Source organism: Ursus americanus, chromosome 6 (assembly GCF_024610735.1).
Source record: "Ursus americanus isolate L20-20 chromosome 6, mUrsAme1.1.p, whole genome shotgun sequence".
In the NCBI taxonomy this organism is placed as follows: Eukaryota; Metazoa; Chordata; class Mammalia; order Carnivora; family Ursidae; genus Ursus; species Ursus americanus.
Genome location: NC_142132.1, coordinates 26,280,317 through 26,298,879, shown reverse-complemented (window position 1 = coordinate 26,298,879; position 18,563 = coordinate 26,280,317). Strand labels below are relative to the sequence as shown.

The window sequence follows — 18,563 nt, the reverse complement described above, 5'->3', positions numbered from 1 at the left end:
TATTATTCCAAGATAAAAAAGAATAAACAGGGGTGCCTGGATGGCTCGGTCAGTTAAGCTTCTGCCTTTAGCTCAAGTCATAATCCGAGGGTCCTGGGATCAAGTCCCATATCAGGCTCCCTGCTCAGCAGGGAGTCTGCATCTCCCTCTCCTTCTGCCCCTCCCCCTGCTCATGCTCTCTCTCTCACACTCTCTGTCTCAAATAAATAAATAAAATCTTTTTTTTTTAAAGGAATAAACTACTGATACATGCCTCAACATGGATGAATTTCAAATAAATTACTATGTAAAAGAAGCCAGACTCAAAAGACTATACAATCTCATCTTTGGGTTTTGTTTTGAAAAAACAAAACTATGAAAAAAAGGAAAAAGAAAAACCCTGAGGCCAGGGAACAGATTCATGGTTGCTGAGGGTTTAGAGTGAGTTAAGGAGTTGACCTCACAAGAGCACAAGAGATGTTTCTGGGATGATGAAATTTTATATCTTGATTTTTTGTGATAATTATACTTTTATACACCTTTGTCAAAACTCAGAACTGTACATTAAAAAGGGTGAATTTTACTATACATGTAAATTATACTTCTGAAAACTTGACTTAAAAAACTAAATGTTTTAGGGCGCCTGGGTGGTTCCATCGGTTAAGCGTCTGCCTTTGGCTCAGGTCATGATCCCAGGGTGCTGAGATCAAGTCCCTCATCGGGCTCCCAGCTCAGCAGGGAGTCTGTGTCTCCTTCTACCCTTCCCCCCTGCTAATGATCTCTCTCTCTCACTCTCTCTCTCAAACACATAAATAAAATCTTAAAAAAAAAAACACAACTAAATGTTTTTTCATCATACTTTATACAAAATGTTAAAGCACTGAAACATGCTCTGTTTGTTGTCTTTCATTTAGTGAAATTTTTCATTTTCCTATTTGTGATCTCCTGGTTCACACTTTAATTCCCTTGGCAGATTTGAGCATGCCCAGATAGTCTCTCTTATCTTGTTGCTGTAGCTACAAGGGCTTACCTCATTTGACTGTGCACATGGCCCAGTTGAGTAGGTATGTCAGGCTTCTAAAAAATATCTTCCCCACTCCAACTCTCCTTCCTTTCCTCATTGAAAGACATCTTTATTCATCTATTAATGGATGCTAAGGCCTCTGGGGCATCTCTTCACCCCTGGAAAATTCTACATTCTTGAAAACAAGGATATTCGTAAAGCTGGGTAGACACAAACCACATAAGGATCACTGAGTCCATTTGGCAATAGCAAGTCTGCTAGAGGGTTCTCATGGAAGACCTCCTAGCTCCCAAAAAAAAGACCAAGTGTCTTAATATGACAACTGGAACTTGTTATTCTCAGGGGAGCTGACCTGATGCTAAAGGTATTATACTAAGAATAAGAGAGTGGAGAAACAGAAAACACCCGGCTCCATGCAACACTGTTGAGGATCGGATCACATCTTTCTGAAATTGTCATTCCTTAGAATTCTTGCAAAGTGAAATAATTTTCCTATTGTTCAAGGTAGTTTAAGTCAGAGTTTTCTGATACTTGCAGGTGAAAACATCCTACTAATACGAGGCCCTACTCCCACTGCCAAAGATGTCATAGCAAAGCTATACATGGCTCTTCAAAGTTTTTCTCTACTGCTCTAAAAAAGAAAATTAGAAAAGAATTTTGTCCTCCTAGGCAATCCTTCTTTCCTACTGTTTCTTCTGTTTTCTACTGTTTGCTTCTACTCTTTCTCCTAGTACTTGTTCCAAATCCCCTCTAGCTTTTACATGATGTAGGAGAGCGTTTTCACAGTCCCAACAAAAGGGATAAAGCAAACTAACCTGTGGTGACAGGAAGTGGACTGGTGGTTGCCCAGAGATAGAAAGCAAGGGATAGAGGTGGTAAGAGGTGGTAGGAGGGACATAAAGTATGAATAAAGGCAACTTTTGGTTGGTGATGGATATGTTCACTGTCTTGTTTATACTGAAAGCTTCATGTATCTATGTGTATCTCAAAACTTACCAAAAATTGTATATTTTAAACAAGTGCAGTTTATTATAGATCAGTTATACCTCAATAAAGCTAGTAAGTGAGGGTTTTTTTTAATAGCTTTAGTGAGGGGCTTTCTGTTTCTGTGCAATCTACAGAAACCTTTCCTGACCTTTCAAATTCCAGATAGGCTTGTAGACTCTTCACTCGAATTTACAGGGATACATGTCCTCTTTCAGAAATAAGTTATATTTACTATGACCACAGAGTAAATTTTCATTGAGCCAATCACCAAAAGCTTTGCAGGAAAGATTTTTATCTAATGCCCACTTCTTCTTGTAGGTTATGCTAAAAATACATAGGTACATTAAAACTCTTTAAAATCCTGTACCTTCTCAAATCACACAATGTTCCTCTGGGATCCAAGCTCTTCTATTTGCCGCTGTCAATTTCCACCCACTCTTTCACTCCCATCTCACTGGCAGTCACTAAATCCACAAGCCTCCCTACTCTCTCTCTCACAAACATAAGGGCTATAGGGCTGCTAACCAGCTTTGTACTGAGATGAATTCTGAATTCCCAAAAGCAAAGAACTCCACATTGCCTGAAAAGAGACTTCTAGATTTCTATGCCAAGCAGGGAACCAAGCAACTAGAAGAGAATCTTTTGTAGTCTTTTCCTCTTACATGCCAAAAATCGCAGCTGATGGGGGGAGGGGAGCAAAAAGAAAAGATAGCTTACCCATAGAGTAGAGGTTGTCAAAGCTCTGGTGCATGCGGATAATCTCATAGTAGAGTTCATCATAGCTGCTGGGAGTGGGCAGGAATGTGTCGCCATATGTGATAAACATATTAAATAGGTTCACAATCTAAAAAAGAAGCAAAAGCCCATACACAGGCATCACGCTATGAAGACCAGAAAGATATTGTCCGTAGTATGCTGTAGCAAGTTCTTATTGGCTTGTAAGAACTGACTGTTAAATTTTCAGGAATTTTGTGAGCTGGTTGTTTAACAAAGCCATTTTTACAAATTGACATAAAAACTTACAATTCAATAAATTACATTAAAATGAAGATAACACCCAAACTCACAACTTCCTGTTTTCTATCTTTTAGTATTATTTATGTTCTTGAGATTAATTACACTTCTTATACCTGTGTGGTGGGAATATCATATAATGTTGTGTTATTGCTCACCATCCCCAGCTCTGCATTCAACAATGTCACATTGTTAGCTTCAAACTGGCCACGATGGGAGTACCATAGAAATCCACAAATGCTACAAATCAGGGCTTTTTCCCCTCAAATGTTAAATATTTATGAACACACTGGGTAACATCCTGAGAAGACAGTCAAAAGGCACAACGCCCTCCTGCTACCCCAAATAACCAGTCAGATAAACGGGCATCTGTAATGTCTGTCTGAAACCAAGTGCAGCCATGATGGAACCATTCATCTGGCTGGGACACCTCCAGAGGCTTTGCTCTGTACCAACACAGAGACTATAGTAGTCTAGTTCAGTCTCTCACCAGGGACCAAGGCTCACAGAGATCTGACCCATACTTGCCCATCCCAAATAATACACTCTCATGAAACAGAAAGAGTCTCAAGTGTGCCAAAGACATAGGTGAGAGAGGAAGAGTGGGGAGCACCAGTCTAGAGATTCAAATCCAAAAGGAAAATAAAGGCCTGGCTTGTCTTATGCCTTAGTCCCCAGAATACCAGCTCCTGTTTCAACCTGGCCTATCTCTCCTAGGGTATGGCTTCAGAAAAAGGAAAAAAAAAACAAAAAAAGTTTTTAAGTGAAGTCAATTGACACAGACTACATTAGTTTCAGGTGTGTAATACAGTGACTCAACAAGTCTATACATTGTGCTATGCTCACCACAAGTGGAGCTACTGTCTGTCACCATGTAACACCATTACAACACCATTGACTATACTCCCTATGCTGTATTTTTATCCCCATGACTTATTCTTTCCACAAACAGACACCTGTACCTCCCACTCCCCTTAAGAAATATTTTTTTTATTACTCACCATAAGGGCTAATGTAAAAATGTTGTGTTTAGCCAAAAGTACGGTCTCATTTGACATAAGGAACTTCAGCAAATTTATCAAGGCTTAAAAAAAAGAAGAAGAAGAAGAAGACATCAATCAGATATTCAAAGAATGATCAATAAAGTTAAATGAAAGCAATGAAAACAGACTTAGATCTAAGAAATCCAAATAGGGCTAGAACAAGTAAGTCACACCTACCAAGAACTTTTTAAAAGCAGGTAAGGTAGATATATCTAAAGCAAGCACTGACCTTCCCAAGCATGTATCTGTTTATCTGTCCACAGAAGGTTTTAAAAAAATCTACTTCTTTGTGCCATTTTTTTTTTTGGATACCATTAGTTTATCATAAAAGAGAGACACAAAAAATTACATGATGAAAGATTCCACAGCTTCACTTAATGCCATTTCAATAATGATTTCTTTCAGTCTACATACTTTCCGAGAATGTCACCATCTCTAAATAAGAAATAATCTTTATCATCTAGAACTACTTTGATGCTTCCGTACTCTGAGAGAACTTGATCTTGAACTTTCACGCTAAGTGGTTGAACCACTCTGCCCCTGCCTTTAGAGCCCAATCTAACAGCTACTATTGTTGCTTGCAATACTATTCCTTGAGATTTTTCTAGAAGCATTATGTCTCCTCTGGTTACAGTTTTGGCAGCTCTCCTTCCAACTAAAACTTGGTCAAAGACGGGAAGAAATTTTCTAAACGCCTGTCCTGCCACGACTCCAGCTCTGCTAGGGAGACCCACAGTCTGACCTCTTTGTGCCACTTCTTAAATAGCAATTAAGCTCGGAAATCTGACTACAAAAAGGACATCTTAGGAGTTCCTGGGTGGCTCAGACAGTTAAGCTTCTGATTCTTGGTTTTGGCTTTTGTCATGATCTCACACATCCAGCTCTGTGCTCAGTGGGGAGTCTGCTTGAGATTCTCTCCCTCTGCTCTCTCCCTCCCTCTCTAAAATAAATAAACAAATGTTGTGTTGGGTTTTTTTTTAAGGATCTCTTATTAGTGTTACAAATTTACTCCCACGCAGTGATTTCCCCACCAAATTTGCTCAATTTAGAGGTCAAAATGAGCATCCCCTCTCATCCCAGGCTGCTGGCATGTCATTTCACTGTTTTAGCCATGCATTTGTTTCAAACATCATGGCTAAGGGGGACAGCCTTCAATTCTAACTGGTCACCAGATGTGCCAACTATATTGGACTTCAGCTCTGGATGGGAACAGAGCTCATGAAGAGAAAAAAAGCCCTTAACTGTTCAAACAAAAGTGCAGCTTACTCCTTCCTCTCTCAACCATGACAACACTTACCAAAAGGTCCCCTTTCTCCCTGGTATGCTTAATGAGGATTAAAACCCAAGCAACCTCAGTTAAAAGACTGACTGCCAAGTCCCCATATTAACACTGTAGGTATAAAGACATTTTTGCAAATAAATATTAGGCATAAGAGAAATCATCAGTTGCCTTGTTCTCTTTCACCCACAACCATGAAGTAAATCCTACTTCTGTGCCCATCATGCCTATTGCCACTGTACCTACCTTCCCTACTTGAGGGGAAACTATGAAGAAGGGGTTCAGCAGCTGCAAGCAATTGGTGGTCCTTCTGTCTTCTCCCCCTCAACCCTCTCTACTCCCACAGACACAAAAAAAGGCTTGACCTCTCCTTTTCTAAGACCATATCTGCTTCTTTGCCAGCAAAGAAGTCCATTCTCCCACGCTGTCTGAGCTTTGTGTGAAGTTTACTACCCTTCGAGAAGAGATGTGAGCTTTGATTTGGAACAGCAGGGAATGACGAGTAGGAGTAAGACTCTCCAGATACTTGCTGCCTGCCACACAACACTCCTTACTCTCAACCTCTGAAATCACAGGTACAGTAAAGGAACAGCAGGCAAGGAAAAGTACAAGGGCCTGTCTACGTTGTTTCTAAAGCCTGAATCTTCCCCTCAAACAGCAAAAAAGCCTTGCTAGAGATAAAGGTCATAGGCATCCTCATTTATGAACTCTTCACCCTTGCACTGACTCAAGTTCTCTGAGGTTTCATAATGGAAAGGCAAATGATAGGCAGTTGGCCCTTTTGATGTTATCTGTTAACAAGCAATCTGTCGGACTAGACCCCAAAAAAGCTCCATAGGAGCCCATTCTGGATCACACGACCTGCTTAACTCCTACCAGGAGCTCAGAGAATGAAGGGGACTAGCTAAAATCCATATAAAAAATGACTAACCCATACCAAACCTCTCTATTTAATGAAGATCATCTTGGCGAGTTAAGGGCTGCCCACTCTACCCACTACTCCCAGAGCTTAGACAAGCCCTGTTAATGGATAAATCACCTGACAATCAGATTCTAAAAACTCACAGGAGACAAGAGAAAAGGATGGGTAGAGCACGTGGCACTGGGCAAAACAGCAAAACATAATGGCTGGAGAGAGACAAAGCAGCTTTTGCACACATCCAATCAATGAGGGCTTTTGTCCCCAGCACACACAGCACAAAGATGCAGCCTCAGCAGTGGTTATGTGGTAATTAAGGAGCAGAAAACCTGGAGAAAAGGAAGTGGGAGTGATGATTTATTGCTCCTTTGCTGGACTACAGCTAGTCTTGATCTCTGGGATTCAGAATCAGGGATGACAAAGTGATAAATACAAGGGGAGGAAGAGAGCAATTCTGGCACAGGCCAAGAGGCAACCTATGTCCCAACTACCATAGACATCAGTGGAGCCAAAGAGCTTTGAGAAGGAGAAGTCAGCACTGCAATACTCTGAGAGTCAGTGCCAGGGAGAACCTGCATTCTACTCCTGATAATTCAGGCAGACCCCTCCTCCACCCCCCCACCCCCACACCTCCAAAAAAGGCCAGGGTTTTCTTACGTGGAAGTGGTCATTCTCTAGAGGAAATTTAATAAGCAGAGAAAATGAACAAAGCGACCTTAAAATTGGCTTCCACAAGCCTCTGACATCAGGGACCACAATTCCTCCTTGAGAGGGAATGCTCCAACATCTCATGGAATGGTGCTTTTTGAAAATCTTTCATCATCACCCCGACTGCACTCATTCTGTCAACTGTTTGGTGTCCTCTACATCACTACACACACATGGTCTGCTATCCTCTGACCTGATGTATTGGGAGTTCTAAGTCTGCGAGGCTTCAGCACAGCTGATTTTTGAAGGTAGAAAGGACTTTAGAGATCATGTCATCCAGATCCCTCATTTTTGGATTAGAAAACACCTCTTCCCCCCACCACCCCAAGTAGCTAGTGACTAAGCTGAGACTAGAACCTGGTCTCCTGTTTAGCGTTCTTTCTGCCATTCCATTAAGATTAAATAAAGGTGCCAGACGGAGTTAAATGTTAAAGGGAGGGAAGCTTACGTATAAATGGTATGCTTAGATTTGCTGACTACACTGTTCCCAACAAGTCTCTTGACTCTGGTTTATACCTTTCTCCACCTACTGGCTATTCCAGGTTATTTTCATGTATCTGGTCCACTTTTTCTCTTGGTCCTGAGCTACTTTATTAGAGTACAGGTGTTTAATACCTCATGATTACCTTTCTACTGCCCATTCACAAACCTAAAAGACTCCCAAGTAGCTTCTCTCAGCTCCCAACCACCTCAGCAGGGCCTCTGTATCTGCTCTAGTCCTTCTGTACAGCTCACCTGTCACACACCTCTCTCCCCTCTTCTCTGTTCCTGCCGCCTTTGTAGTATGGAAGGAAGGGAGGGAGGGAGGGAGGGAGGGAGGGAGGGAGGGAGGGAGGAAGGAAGGAAGGAAGGAAGGAAGGAAGGAAGGAAGGAAGGAAGAAAGGAAGAAAGAAAGAAAGAAAGGGAAAGAGAGAGAGGGAGGGAGAAAGGAAGGGAGGGAGGGAGAGGAAGGGAAGGAAGGGGAGAAACAGCACCTAACTGCCAACTAAAACTGTTCCCATCCCCTTCATCAGCTTTGTCCTCTTTAAAATTAAGTACTGAACATGGAATGTGATTGGATCTGGACTTTAAAGGGAGCCAGGTGCACCTGAGTGGCTCAGTCAGTTAAGTGTCCAACTCTTGATTTCAGCTCAGGTCATTATCTCAGGATCGTGAAACTGAGCCAGTGTCAAGCTCCCCACTCAGCAGGGAGTCTGCGGGAGATTCTCTCTCCCTCTCCCTCCCCCTCTGCTCCTCCCCTTGCTTATGCACATGCACATGCTCTCACTCGCTCTCTCTCTCTCTAAAATAAATAAATATTTAAAATAAATAAAATAAAGGGAGCCAAGATCCCCTTTCTTTATGCAAAATCAGAACTGAAACAAAACAAAACAAAAACATTGGTATAAATAATTAGCAGCCAGGCTTATTCATAAGCTGTTATGGTATAGAGCTATGCACAGGATTTAACTGCAGGCCAAAGAAGAGAACAGCTTCCCATCAGACAGGGGCAGGTCAAGGAGAGTAGAGAACTGGCACTCAGGATCTCAGTGCCAACACATAAGTAGCACAGAGCTCATCCTGGCTGGCTTCTGGCTCACCACTCTCCGCACACGCGCACGTGCATGCGTGCACACACACACACACACATTTTTAGAAAACTGCCCTTTATCCACTTGTCCACTTGGTGTCATCTGGGCACATCACCAGCCAAACTGTTCCACAGATAGTCACAGAAGTAGCAGTACATAGAAGAGTTAAGATAACTACAAAAGACAAGGGATTGGTTGTATAAACATAGCACTGTTAATTAGTCATATGTCTGTAAGAGTTTGGTATCAAGTACATGTTGTAGTCATTGTGGAGATAAGGAGGGCAGGTTGTCCTTTTGTTTTTTAATATAACTTTTGGCTTACCATGTTTCCTTTTTTTTTTTTTTTTAAGATTTTTAATCTATTTTAGAGATGGAGGCGGGGGCGAGGAACAGAGGGAGAGGGACACGCAGACTCCCCGCTGAGCAGGGCTCAATCCCAGGGCCCTGAGATCATGACCTGAGCGGAAATAAAGAGTCAGACGCTTAACTGACTGAGCCACCCAGGCACCATTCCAATTTTTACATAGTTTTTATAAGGGAAGAAGAGGCTACCACAAGCTCTTCCTTACCGAAGACTTGATGCTAGTCTGAGATACTCCCAAAGAAGGGCCTATGTTACAGTAACTCAGCACTGTGTAAACAGCTCTGCCCATCTGGCGAGCAATGGCTGCTCATCCCCACAGAACAGAATGGCAGAGCTTATTGCACAGAGTACCCTTTCAGATGCAGACAAGCTTTGTAGCTGAAACCTTCCAGGCTGTAGCAGACAATTCTCATCAGCTTCCATCCTCCAGAGCCCCAGGACTGGGCTGCCCCAAAACGCCAATGCCAGACAGACATATCATATAAAGGAATGTATCATATCTTCTTGCTGAGTGACAACAACTACAAGTTAATAACTGTGCCAGAAGCTCGCACAAAGGATCTCAAACCTTCCTCTTTTGTACTGCCCTCTATGTGACACCTTAAAAAGAGACTTAACCACAGAAGTCACCTGCCCCAAACTACACTCATCTCTTTTCAAAGGGAGAAACATGGTGGCCATAAGCAGCAAGGGAGGGAATATATATCAAGTGCCTGCTAGATGCTAAGCATTATGTAAGGCACTTAAAGTACATTATTCTCATCAAATCCCCTTAACTATCCAATGAAGAAGGTATTATTGGTCCCAATTTACAGATGACCAAATTGAAATTCAGAAAGGTTAAATACGCTACTCAAAGTCACATAGCTAGTTGGAGCTAAACTGCATTAAGGGCAACATATTGGGAAGAAGGTCCATGAACTCTCCCTGCCAAGGTCTATACAACTGCACTGGTTCCTCCTAAACTTAAATTAAAAGAACATTTGTTGAGTGTGTGGGAGCTAGCTATCTAGGGTCAATACCTACATTTGCTACCCAAACCATAACTTTAGTCAGAACTCCACTGACCAGGCCCTCATATGTCAAAGTGGCCAATGGAAAAAATCCTGTAGGTTCAAGTGCATCTCTCTCATAAGAATCTGAGGATTTCACTCCACTGACCTAGGACACTTTAACTTGCACACTCTCAAAAGCAAGAGGTGAAAAGGAAGGACTCGAACAAATATTTATACACCCATGCTCATAGCAGCATTGTCCACAATAGCCAAAAGGTGGAAGCAGCCCAATATCTATCAACCGATGAATGAATAAACAAAATGCAGTATACACAAACAATGGAATAATATTCAGCCTGAAAAAGGAAGGAAATCTTGACACATGCTACAACATGGATGAACCATGAAGACACTATGCTAAGTGGAAAAAGGCACAAAAAGACAAAGACTGAATGATTCAACTTATATGACTAGTCAATTCACAGAGACAGAAAGTAGAATGGTAGTGGCCAGGAGTGGGGGGAAGGAGAAATGTAGAGTTATGGTTTATTGGGTACAGAGAGTTTCAGTTTGGGAAGACAAAAAAAATTCTGGAGATGGAAGGTGGAAATGTTTACAACAATGATGTGAATATACTAATGCCACTGAACTGTATGTTTAAAAATAGTTAAATTTTATGTTATGTATGTTTTACCAATTAAAAACAAACAAGAGGTCGTTTTTCTTTCTACCAACGCTAGCATGAGCCCCACAAACATCCATCCCAACTTTCTATAGCCTCAGCGTAAGTGACTAGCTAAAATTTACATCACGGTATACACAGCACGGAGTACATGGCCAAACATGCAAAGGTGTTTCCTCTTTGACAAGTTAAAGAAAAGGAGCCAAATATACTCAATCAACAGCCGCAGACTCCTGGGCAGGAATGCAAATTCAAAATGAATCCTAAGTAGCCTTCAAGACAACACTATGGCAGCCTTCAGAATAATGATCAAAGTTCCCAATCAAAGCCAACAATGCACTTAAGTACCAACAATAGTCTAGGAAGTCCTTGGGGATCCTGGATTAGACTCCTAATCTTTGCTAACTCTATTAAATGAGGCTCCAGATACCTGGCCCCAAATACTCTTAACCTACACTGAGAGAAAAACAGAGAAGTTATGTCAGTGAGATACTTGAGGTATTGTATTACACATGCAATATGGTTAAGTTGTAGGGAAGTGGGTGCTCTATACAAACTTGTTTCTTCATTGGAAAGTCTACCAGGCACTTCGAAAATTTTGTTTCTGGGCTCTTCGTCAGGAACTACAAATTGGCTGCAAGTGCTGCCTCTTTAGACTCTACGAGAGGCACCAGTCAGTCTCACACTTAGCTTTGGCCCAAGCTCCTTCCCTTGGGGAGTCTTGCACATCAAGTGTGGCAACAGTGCACAGTTCTGACTTCTGTATGCAGATACGTGTGGAATATAAGTCAGCATGCAGGTTCTGGGAAGCTGAACCAGGAATAGGCATCTTGATGGTTCCCTAAGTCCCAAGTGAGTTCTCAGAGGCAGAAGCAGCTGATCTATTTCTCAAACGGGAAGAGTTTGGTGCCATCCACCTGAGAATCCTGCCACATCTCACTCCCTCACCCCACCAGGAACCTTGTTTGCAAGCTGTTCCTAACATCAATGTACCCCACATAATCAGGACTTCCCCAGATTTTTTCCCAAACTGCTTTGAATTCAAGGAGAGAGTAGCAGCAAATTGTGTTGCCATGTAGAAGAGTAGAATGAATAATGTATATGGGAACTTCTCCAGGACTAAAACGTGTCCCCCACACTGAGGTAAACCAGGTGCAGAGAAGAACAAGCCAACTACAGAAAGATACAATTAAGTGGTAGCTCAGACACCTGCCTCAGAGAAGCAAAGGGGAGGTTTAATTATAAAACCAAGTGAATGACATTTAAATAATATTAAAAACAGGAAGGAGAAAGAGAGCCTCTAGCAGAGCACAAATAAATTGTCTCCAAAGAATCAGGTCAGAGAGAACTGTCTGTTTGAACAGCTTTAACATACTAGGAAGAAAAAAAGAAAGAAAGCAAAGACAAGACTCGACCAGGCCCTATTTTGCGGCCTGCCACGGAGTCAGAATGAGACGCCACAGATCCAAATCAAAATGCGCTCATTTGGGGAAATGGATAATTCCACAGTGACTGATGGAAGAGAAATACTAGCATCTCACTTGCTTAGAAGAAAGGCAGAGGAACTCCAAGGACAGGCTAGAAATAGCACTAGTATAACAAGCCAATGCCTCCCAAACCCCAGAGGCACTATGAACTCTAGCCAATTCCAGCATCTCTGGACAAAATCACCAATTACCCAGGGACACTGCCAACAATCAGCAGGCTCACTGTCAATCAGCAAAGTGGTGCAGGAAGGACTTAGAAGCCAACACCTTCCAGCAGAATAATTTTAAAATACACTAGCTGGCCTCTGAGAATATAGGCATCTGTCTGGCTGCAAACCCAAGCACCTCACTTAAAGAGGCCAATGAATCAAACAAGAAAATGAAATGGCTTAGGTTGTGTGCTTTGAGCCTCTCCAGGTGAACAGAGCACAAAAGTTAGTACATCTGATGGAAGGATTCTAGGAAAACAGCAAAGTAGAAAGCACCAGGTATCTCTCTCCCTACCTAGACAATCATTGCAGTGGCAGAATCTGTCTGATGTTAACTATTTTGGAACTCTGAAGTCTGGTGAAGGTTTCCAACTTTCCCGGGGAAGACTTGGATGGTAAATTTTGGTTAATTTCAGTCAATTTCAGCTCTTAGCACAGTAGCAGCTATGCACCCCCCCACCCCCACCACCCCGGCCATGTGGCAAGCAGCATGCACACAGCTTATAAGAGGTAAGGTGGGAAAAAAGGATCCTGTCCTCCAAATACTGGGGATCTGTGCTTGGATAGCTGATTGCTGCTTCTGACTACAGAGATGCAGACAAAGAAGCAACCCGCTATTGTTGCTGCATCTCCTCTCACTGGGGCAAACCCATCCCCATCCAGTAAGTTACATCTATGAGATTTAAAGGGCCAGGTATGGGGTGCCTGGGTGGCTCAGTCGGTTAAACCTTTGGCTCAGGTCATGATCTCAGGGTCCTGGGATCAAGCCCCACTCATTGGGGAGTCTGCTTCTCCCTCCCCACTCTTTTTTTTTTTTTTTAAAGATTTTATTTATTCATTCGACAGAGATAGAGACAGCCAGCGAGAGAAGGAACACAAGCAGGGGGAGTAGGAGAGGAAGAAGCAGGCTCATAGCGATAGAGCCTGATGTGGGGCTCGATCCCATAATGCCGGGATCACGCCCTGAGCCGAAGGCAGACGCTTAACCGCTGTGCCACCCAGGCGCCCCCCTCCCCACTCTTGTGCTCACACTCTCTCTCAAATAAATCAATAAAATCTTAAAAAATAAATAAATAAAGGGTCAAGTGCCCCTCTTTTCCCCACCTTCATTTTTTTGTCTTTCTCCCTTTGGAAGCCAGACATTTAAGACTACAACATTCAAAAACAATTGCATAGGGGCACCCGGGTGGCTCAGTCAGGTAAGCATCTGACTCTTGATCTCAGCTCAGGTCTTGATCTCAGGGTCATGAATTCAAGCCCTGCGCTGGGGCTCCTTTAAAAAAAAAAAAAAATCAACTGCATATACAGGGAAAATTAGAAAGTGATTGCACATGCCCAAGAAAAGGCTCAGAAGAGAGCGAAGAAGACATTAAGTTTACATTCAGGCTGAACATGGGCAGAGACAGCCTACAACAAACAAAAAAACAATAAACAGAAATATTAACAACAACAACAAAAAAAGCAAACTCTGAGGAAGAGAGAATCTGATTTCTTGAACCTGAGAACATTAAGTGAAATAAGCCAGTTGCAAAAAGACAAATACTATATGATTTCACTCACTTGGGGTGCTTAGTGTGTAGTCAAAGTCATAAAGACAGAAAGTGGAACCCTGCTTGCCAGAGCCTGGCAAAGGGAAGAACAGGGAGTTCTTGTTTAGTAGGTAGAGAGTTTTTGTTTTACAAGATGAAAAGAGTCATGGGGGGAGATGGTGGTGATGGTTGCACAACGATGTGATAAATATTTAAGACCACTGATCTGTACACTTAAAAACAGTTACGATGGTAAGTATTAAGTGTATTTTACCACCACCACAACAAAAAAAATCAGTACATCAACAAGCTGTACTGCCTAAAGGCTCCACACCCCTCCAGATGACCTGGAAAAAAGAATAAATTCTTTCTTTAAACGGAAGTTAGGTTCTGTGTTACATTTTCCTTGCTGTTGAAGCATATGTGTGTAAAAGGAAAAATAAGGTTCTCAACTATCTCCAATTCCCCATTTACTTGGGGACCCTGCAATTCTCACAGTTACCACCCACCCTCTTCTTTATCACGAAAATGAGCCCTTATGTGAAAGTTCCGATATGGAACTTAAGACTCTGGGAAATGCAGGATCCCATACACCTTATTCCTGTGCAGCTGCCTCTAACCAAGTTCAGAAGCCAGTGCTTTCTAGGGTCCTATACCACCTGCTTATTTTTTCCAACACTGCCCAGCTGAGGGAGAGCCAAAATCGTCACCCTTTAAGAAATCTAACAGTCAGCAAGACCACGTCTCAGTGGAGGCATGTGATATAGAATCAAGAACTTTACTTCCTGCCAAAATGTGAGAAAAACAGTAATAGACCTGTCCTCCTCACTGGAGATCCAGGAAACAATGACACTTCATGAAACCAAATATGTTCCTTTAGAACTAGTACGGGCAGAGCAACAAAAGCACAGCTACTCCTTCCTCTGTCTCTTTTAGTTGACAAGATGCTAATGGGCCTATGAGAGTTGACATTTCTCTGGATGGGAAGTGACTTCATGTGCAGAGAAAAGAACAGAGATTTCTCACTCTTTTCAGGGGCTTTTTGGTGGGAATCTTTTTCTCCCTCTAACAGGCTAAACCTGTTAGAAATTCTTATCTTTTGCTTCTGCCAAGTTTCTGAGGGGATGAAAGAAAGAGTCAAAATAGTATAAATTTTAGACTTAACCAAATGTGGTGATTTGAAGGAAAAAAGAGTCTTCTGGCATTCTTTTTCAGTGCTAGGGCTTTCTACACTGCTGTACAGAATCTTTCGTCACAAAATTATGGAAACAGAAAAATGCCTTCTAATGACCCTGTATTAAAACATTCTGAGAGAAATTGATTATCCACAGAAGAAAGAAGCCTCCATCTTTTTGCCCATGGAAGCTAGAGCAGTCTTAATTAGGCACATCAAGCCTAGAATACATCTTGTAACATATTCCCCTACATCAGAGAAAATTGGGGGGAAAGAGGAAGAACAATTTAAAAAGCAATTTTAAAAACAAAATAGCAACAGCAGCTGCCAAAATTTCTCTTCCCATCTACTCTAGCTGTTTACTGCTGTGTCCTTCCCTCCTCCCTATACCTTCTTCAAAACTAAGAGAAGCAATACTGTAGAGTTATATAAGATGTCACCATTGGAGGAAGCTGGGTGAAGGGTGCGAGAACTTGCTATACTATTTTTGCAACTTCCTGTGAGTCTATAATTATATCAAAATTGAAAGTTTAAAAAAGAAACTAAACAACAACAACAAAAAAGCTGAGAATTAAAAGTTCAAAGGCTAGTTTCCCTAAATCAGGAGGGGCCACCAAGCTGTCAAAGCTATACTTACATAAGAACACACAGGTCAATATATGGCTCAGGTCAATCTTTCTCTTGAAAATTTTCAGTCCTCTGTAACAACACCTACAATATAACAAGCTTCCAACAAAAGCCTCTCAACTCCCAGTCTCAAGGTATACCTAACCACGGAGTCACAGGCTTCTGCTAGTGATGAGAAAGCCAGCTGGATCCACAAAGCTGTGACACTCTCTGGGTTTTTCATTTTTCCCAGTAGGTATCTAAAAGGTCAGGCCATGTACGATTTCTCTCTTTTTCACAGAGCTGTGAATGCTTTGGATGCTATTTAGCACAGTGAAGCTGAACAGATTGTTTTGGGGGCTTTGGGGGCCTTTCTTCCTGCAGGGAGGCAAATGTTGCCTAGTGATCTGCGTCTGAGCATAGGAGTCAGGAACTAAGTTCTAATCATGACTCTGTTTAGTATCTGGTTCCATGATCCTGAGCAAGGCACTTACCCTCCTATACCTCCACTCCCTTCCCCAACAAATGGTGATAAAAATAATGACTTATCACCCAGGGATGTGGCAAAGTGAAAGGGTAAGAAGGACAGTGATCCATAGATAAATGTCGAATATAAAATGTCAGTATAAATCTGCCTTTAAATGACCCATGTTTTCAGACTGTGGAAAGCTATACTATTTAAATGCAGGCTGCCTCCCCAGTGCCCCTTCTGCCTGCAGTGGAAGTAAAATAAGCTGACTCCATGAAGCTCTGTTGAGGTCTTTTCCTCTCTAACAACTACTGCTTCTCTCTAAACATTCTGCTCATTCTTTGGTTAATGGCTTGGAAACCATCAAAGTTTCCATTTTTACTTAGTTAAAAGCAATCCATGTATCTGTAGGTAAGGAAGAAACAGACAAAGGAAAGAAAAATCACCCACCACTCCCTTTCACATCAGCAATTCAAATAGGGGCGGGGGCTGGCTCAGCGGGTTAGGCCTCTGCCTTCAGCTGGAATCAGGATCTCTCAAATAAATAAATAAATAAATAAAATCTTCAAAAAAAAAAAAAAAAAACAAAAACCAACAACACACAACTCAAATAAAAAGGTGATAAAGTCAGCTCAACAGAAACATGACAACAAACATCCTACTGGATTCTATTATTATTACCGCTATTTTTATCATTGTTGTTGTTACTGTTTTGAGGCCCAAACACAACACTGTGCTGCTTTAAGAGAATTTGATTCATCAATAATAGAAATTCTATATGTTCACTTATTCATTTATGCATTCAAATATTTTCTGAGCCCCTGTTATAAGCCAAGTAGTGTGCTGAGGATAAAGCAATGATAAAAACACAGGCCCTGCCCTACAAGAACTTTTTTAACAGGCAAGAAAGATATTTAAATAAATCATTATACAGACTTATGCACACATAGCAAAACAGTGCAATATGCTAAAATAGAAACTCAAAGTGCTATAAGAAGACACAGGAAATAAAATACAGTGACCAATGTGCTCCTTATTCCCCAGAAGTTGAGAGAGGAGACTGTGAATCTAAAATTCCCAGGAGAAATACAGTATGATCAGTAAATAAAGAAAAAATATTAAACCAGAGAGTAAGATGTTCCGTGAAAACAGAAATAATTGGGAGGCCATGGAACCTAAAATTAAGACAGGGATTCTTTTTTTTTTTTTTTAAGATTTTATTTATTTATTCGACAGAGATAGAGACAGCCAGCGAGAGAGGGAACACAAGCAGGGGGAGTGGGAGAGGAAGAAGCAGGCTCATAGCGGAGGAGCCTGATGTGGGGCTCGATCCCATAAAGCCGGGATCACACTCTGAGCCGAAGGCAGACGCTTAACTGCTGTGCCACCCAGGCATCCCAAGACAGGGATTCTTAACACAGGATCATGGATGGCTTCAGAGGGTCTGTGAACTCTCTGAAATTATATGCAAAATACGTATATGCAAATGGCCATTTTTCTGGACACAAAGATCGTTATCTTTCATTATATTCTCAAAGGTAAAGACCTATTTCCTAGGATCTTACCCTAATACCCACTTTTCTTTCTCTATAGAGAATAGTTTTAAGACCTAATCTTTTATCCAAAACAGGAGATCTGGGTAGCCTAGAGGTCAGATTAGAGCTTTTGAACCTTCCGTAACTTAGTGGAAGATAGTGATTGCTACAAAAAGGGCAATGAGAGAGGCAGGCCTTCTTCCTTCCCCTATTCTAGTTGAAGTTAGCCTAAATGTATTTCCCCACATACTCAGATACTATGGTGACAGGCATCATATAAATAGACAGTGGCAGCAGGGAGAAGGTCAGGGCTAGTATCTATAAAACCAACAGAGCAGGCAGGATTAAACCCCCAACTAATACAGCTACCTCATCCTCGTCCACAAGACCATGCCTGGGATTTCCATATGGGAATTTGGAGGGCGACCTCTGGTTACCTCCCCAAAAACAAAGAGCGACTGCAGTCAAACAGCACAGGAATAAAAATCATCATTCGAAGTGCAGTGATACTACACACCCACATTCCAAACAACAAAAGGCATTTGGGCCCTAGCCAACTGCTTCCTGGACACCGAACCGCTTCTGTGCGTCCAATCTAACAACACATGCCTTACCAGTTTTATTTATAAATAAAATTCAATTAAGGTTCTCAGCATATTATGGGCATCTATACACATAAGCATATTTACCATGGTGAGGTTCACACACCTCCAGCAAATCCTTAAGTCTAGAAGGCAAAGAAAGAATAAAAACATGGGCATACCAACATATGAGGGGTAGTGCCAGCCAAGGAGTGGGTGGATCCACCATAACTACATTTATATTCACTGATTGCAATATTATACATTATTATGGGCTCGGATGCATCAGATGTAGTATAGTATTTTGCAACTTTCCTTAACACCTGCTGCTCTGCATCTCACTGTGTATCACTACGGGAAGCCAGGGTTCCAGGAGGCTCACCCAGTCTATATAGGAAAAGGACCT

At 41.8% G+C, this 18,563-nt stretch overlaps 1 protein-coding gene and 1 pseudogene across 4 annotated transcripts in view; both read right to left on the bottom strand.

Annotated features, from left to right (window-relative positions):
- Window positions 1-18,563, bottom strand: part of ARMH3 (armadillo like helical domain containing 3) — a 175,387-nt gene that overhangs the window by 96,365 nt on the left and 60,459 nt on the right. For 3 of the 4 annotated variants that reach the window (XM_045802937.2, XM_045802938.2, XM_045802936.2), the window contains 2 exons: window positions 4,006-4,088; window positions 2,708-2,834 (listed from right to left, as the gene is read on the bottom strand). The exons of the other annotated variant lie outside the window; for it this stretch is intronic. In XM_045802937.2, coding sequence (XP_045658893.1) covers window positions 2,708-2,834; window positions 4,006-4,088 — 210 coding nt within the window. The remainder of the gene's footprint in view (window positions 1-2,707; window positions 2,835-4,005; window positions 4,089-18,563) is intronic. 4 annotated transcript variants of the gene reach the window in all.
- LOC148109771 (10 kDa heat shock protein, mitochondrial pseudogene) lies at window positions 4,095-6,261 on the bottom strand (annotated as a pseudogene).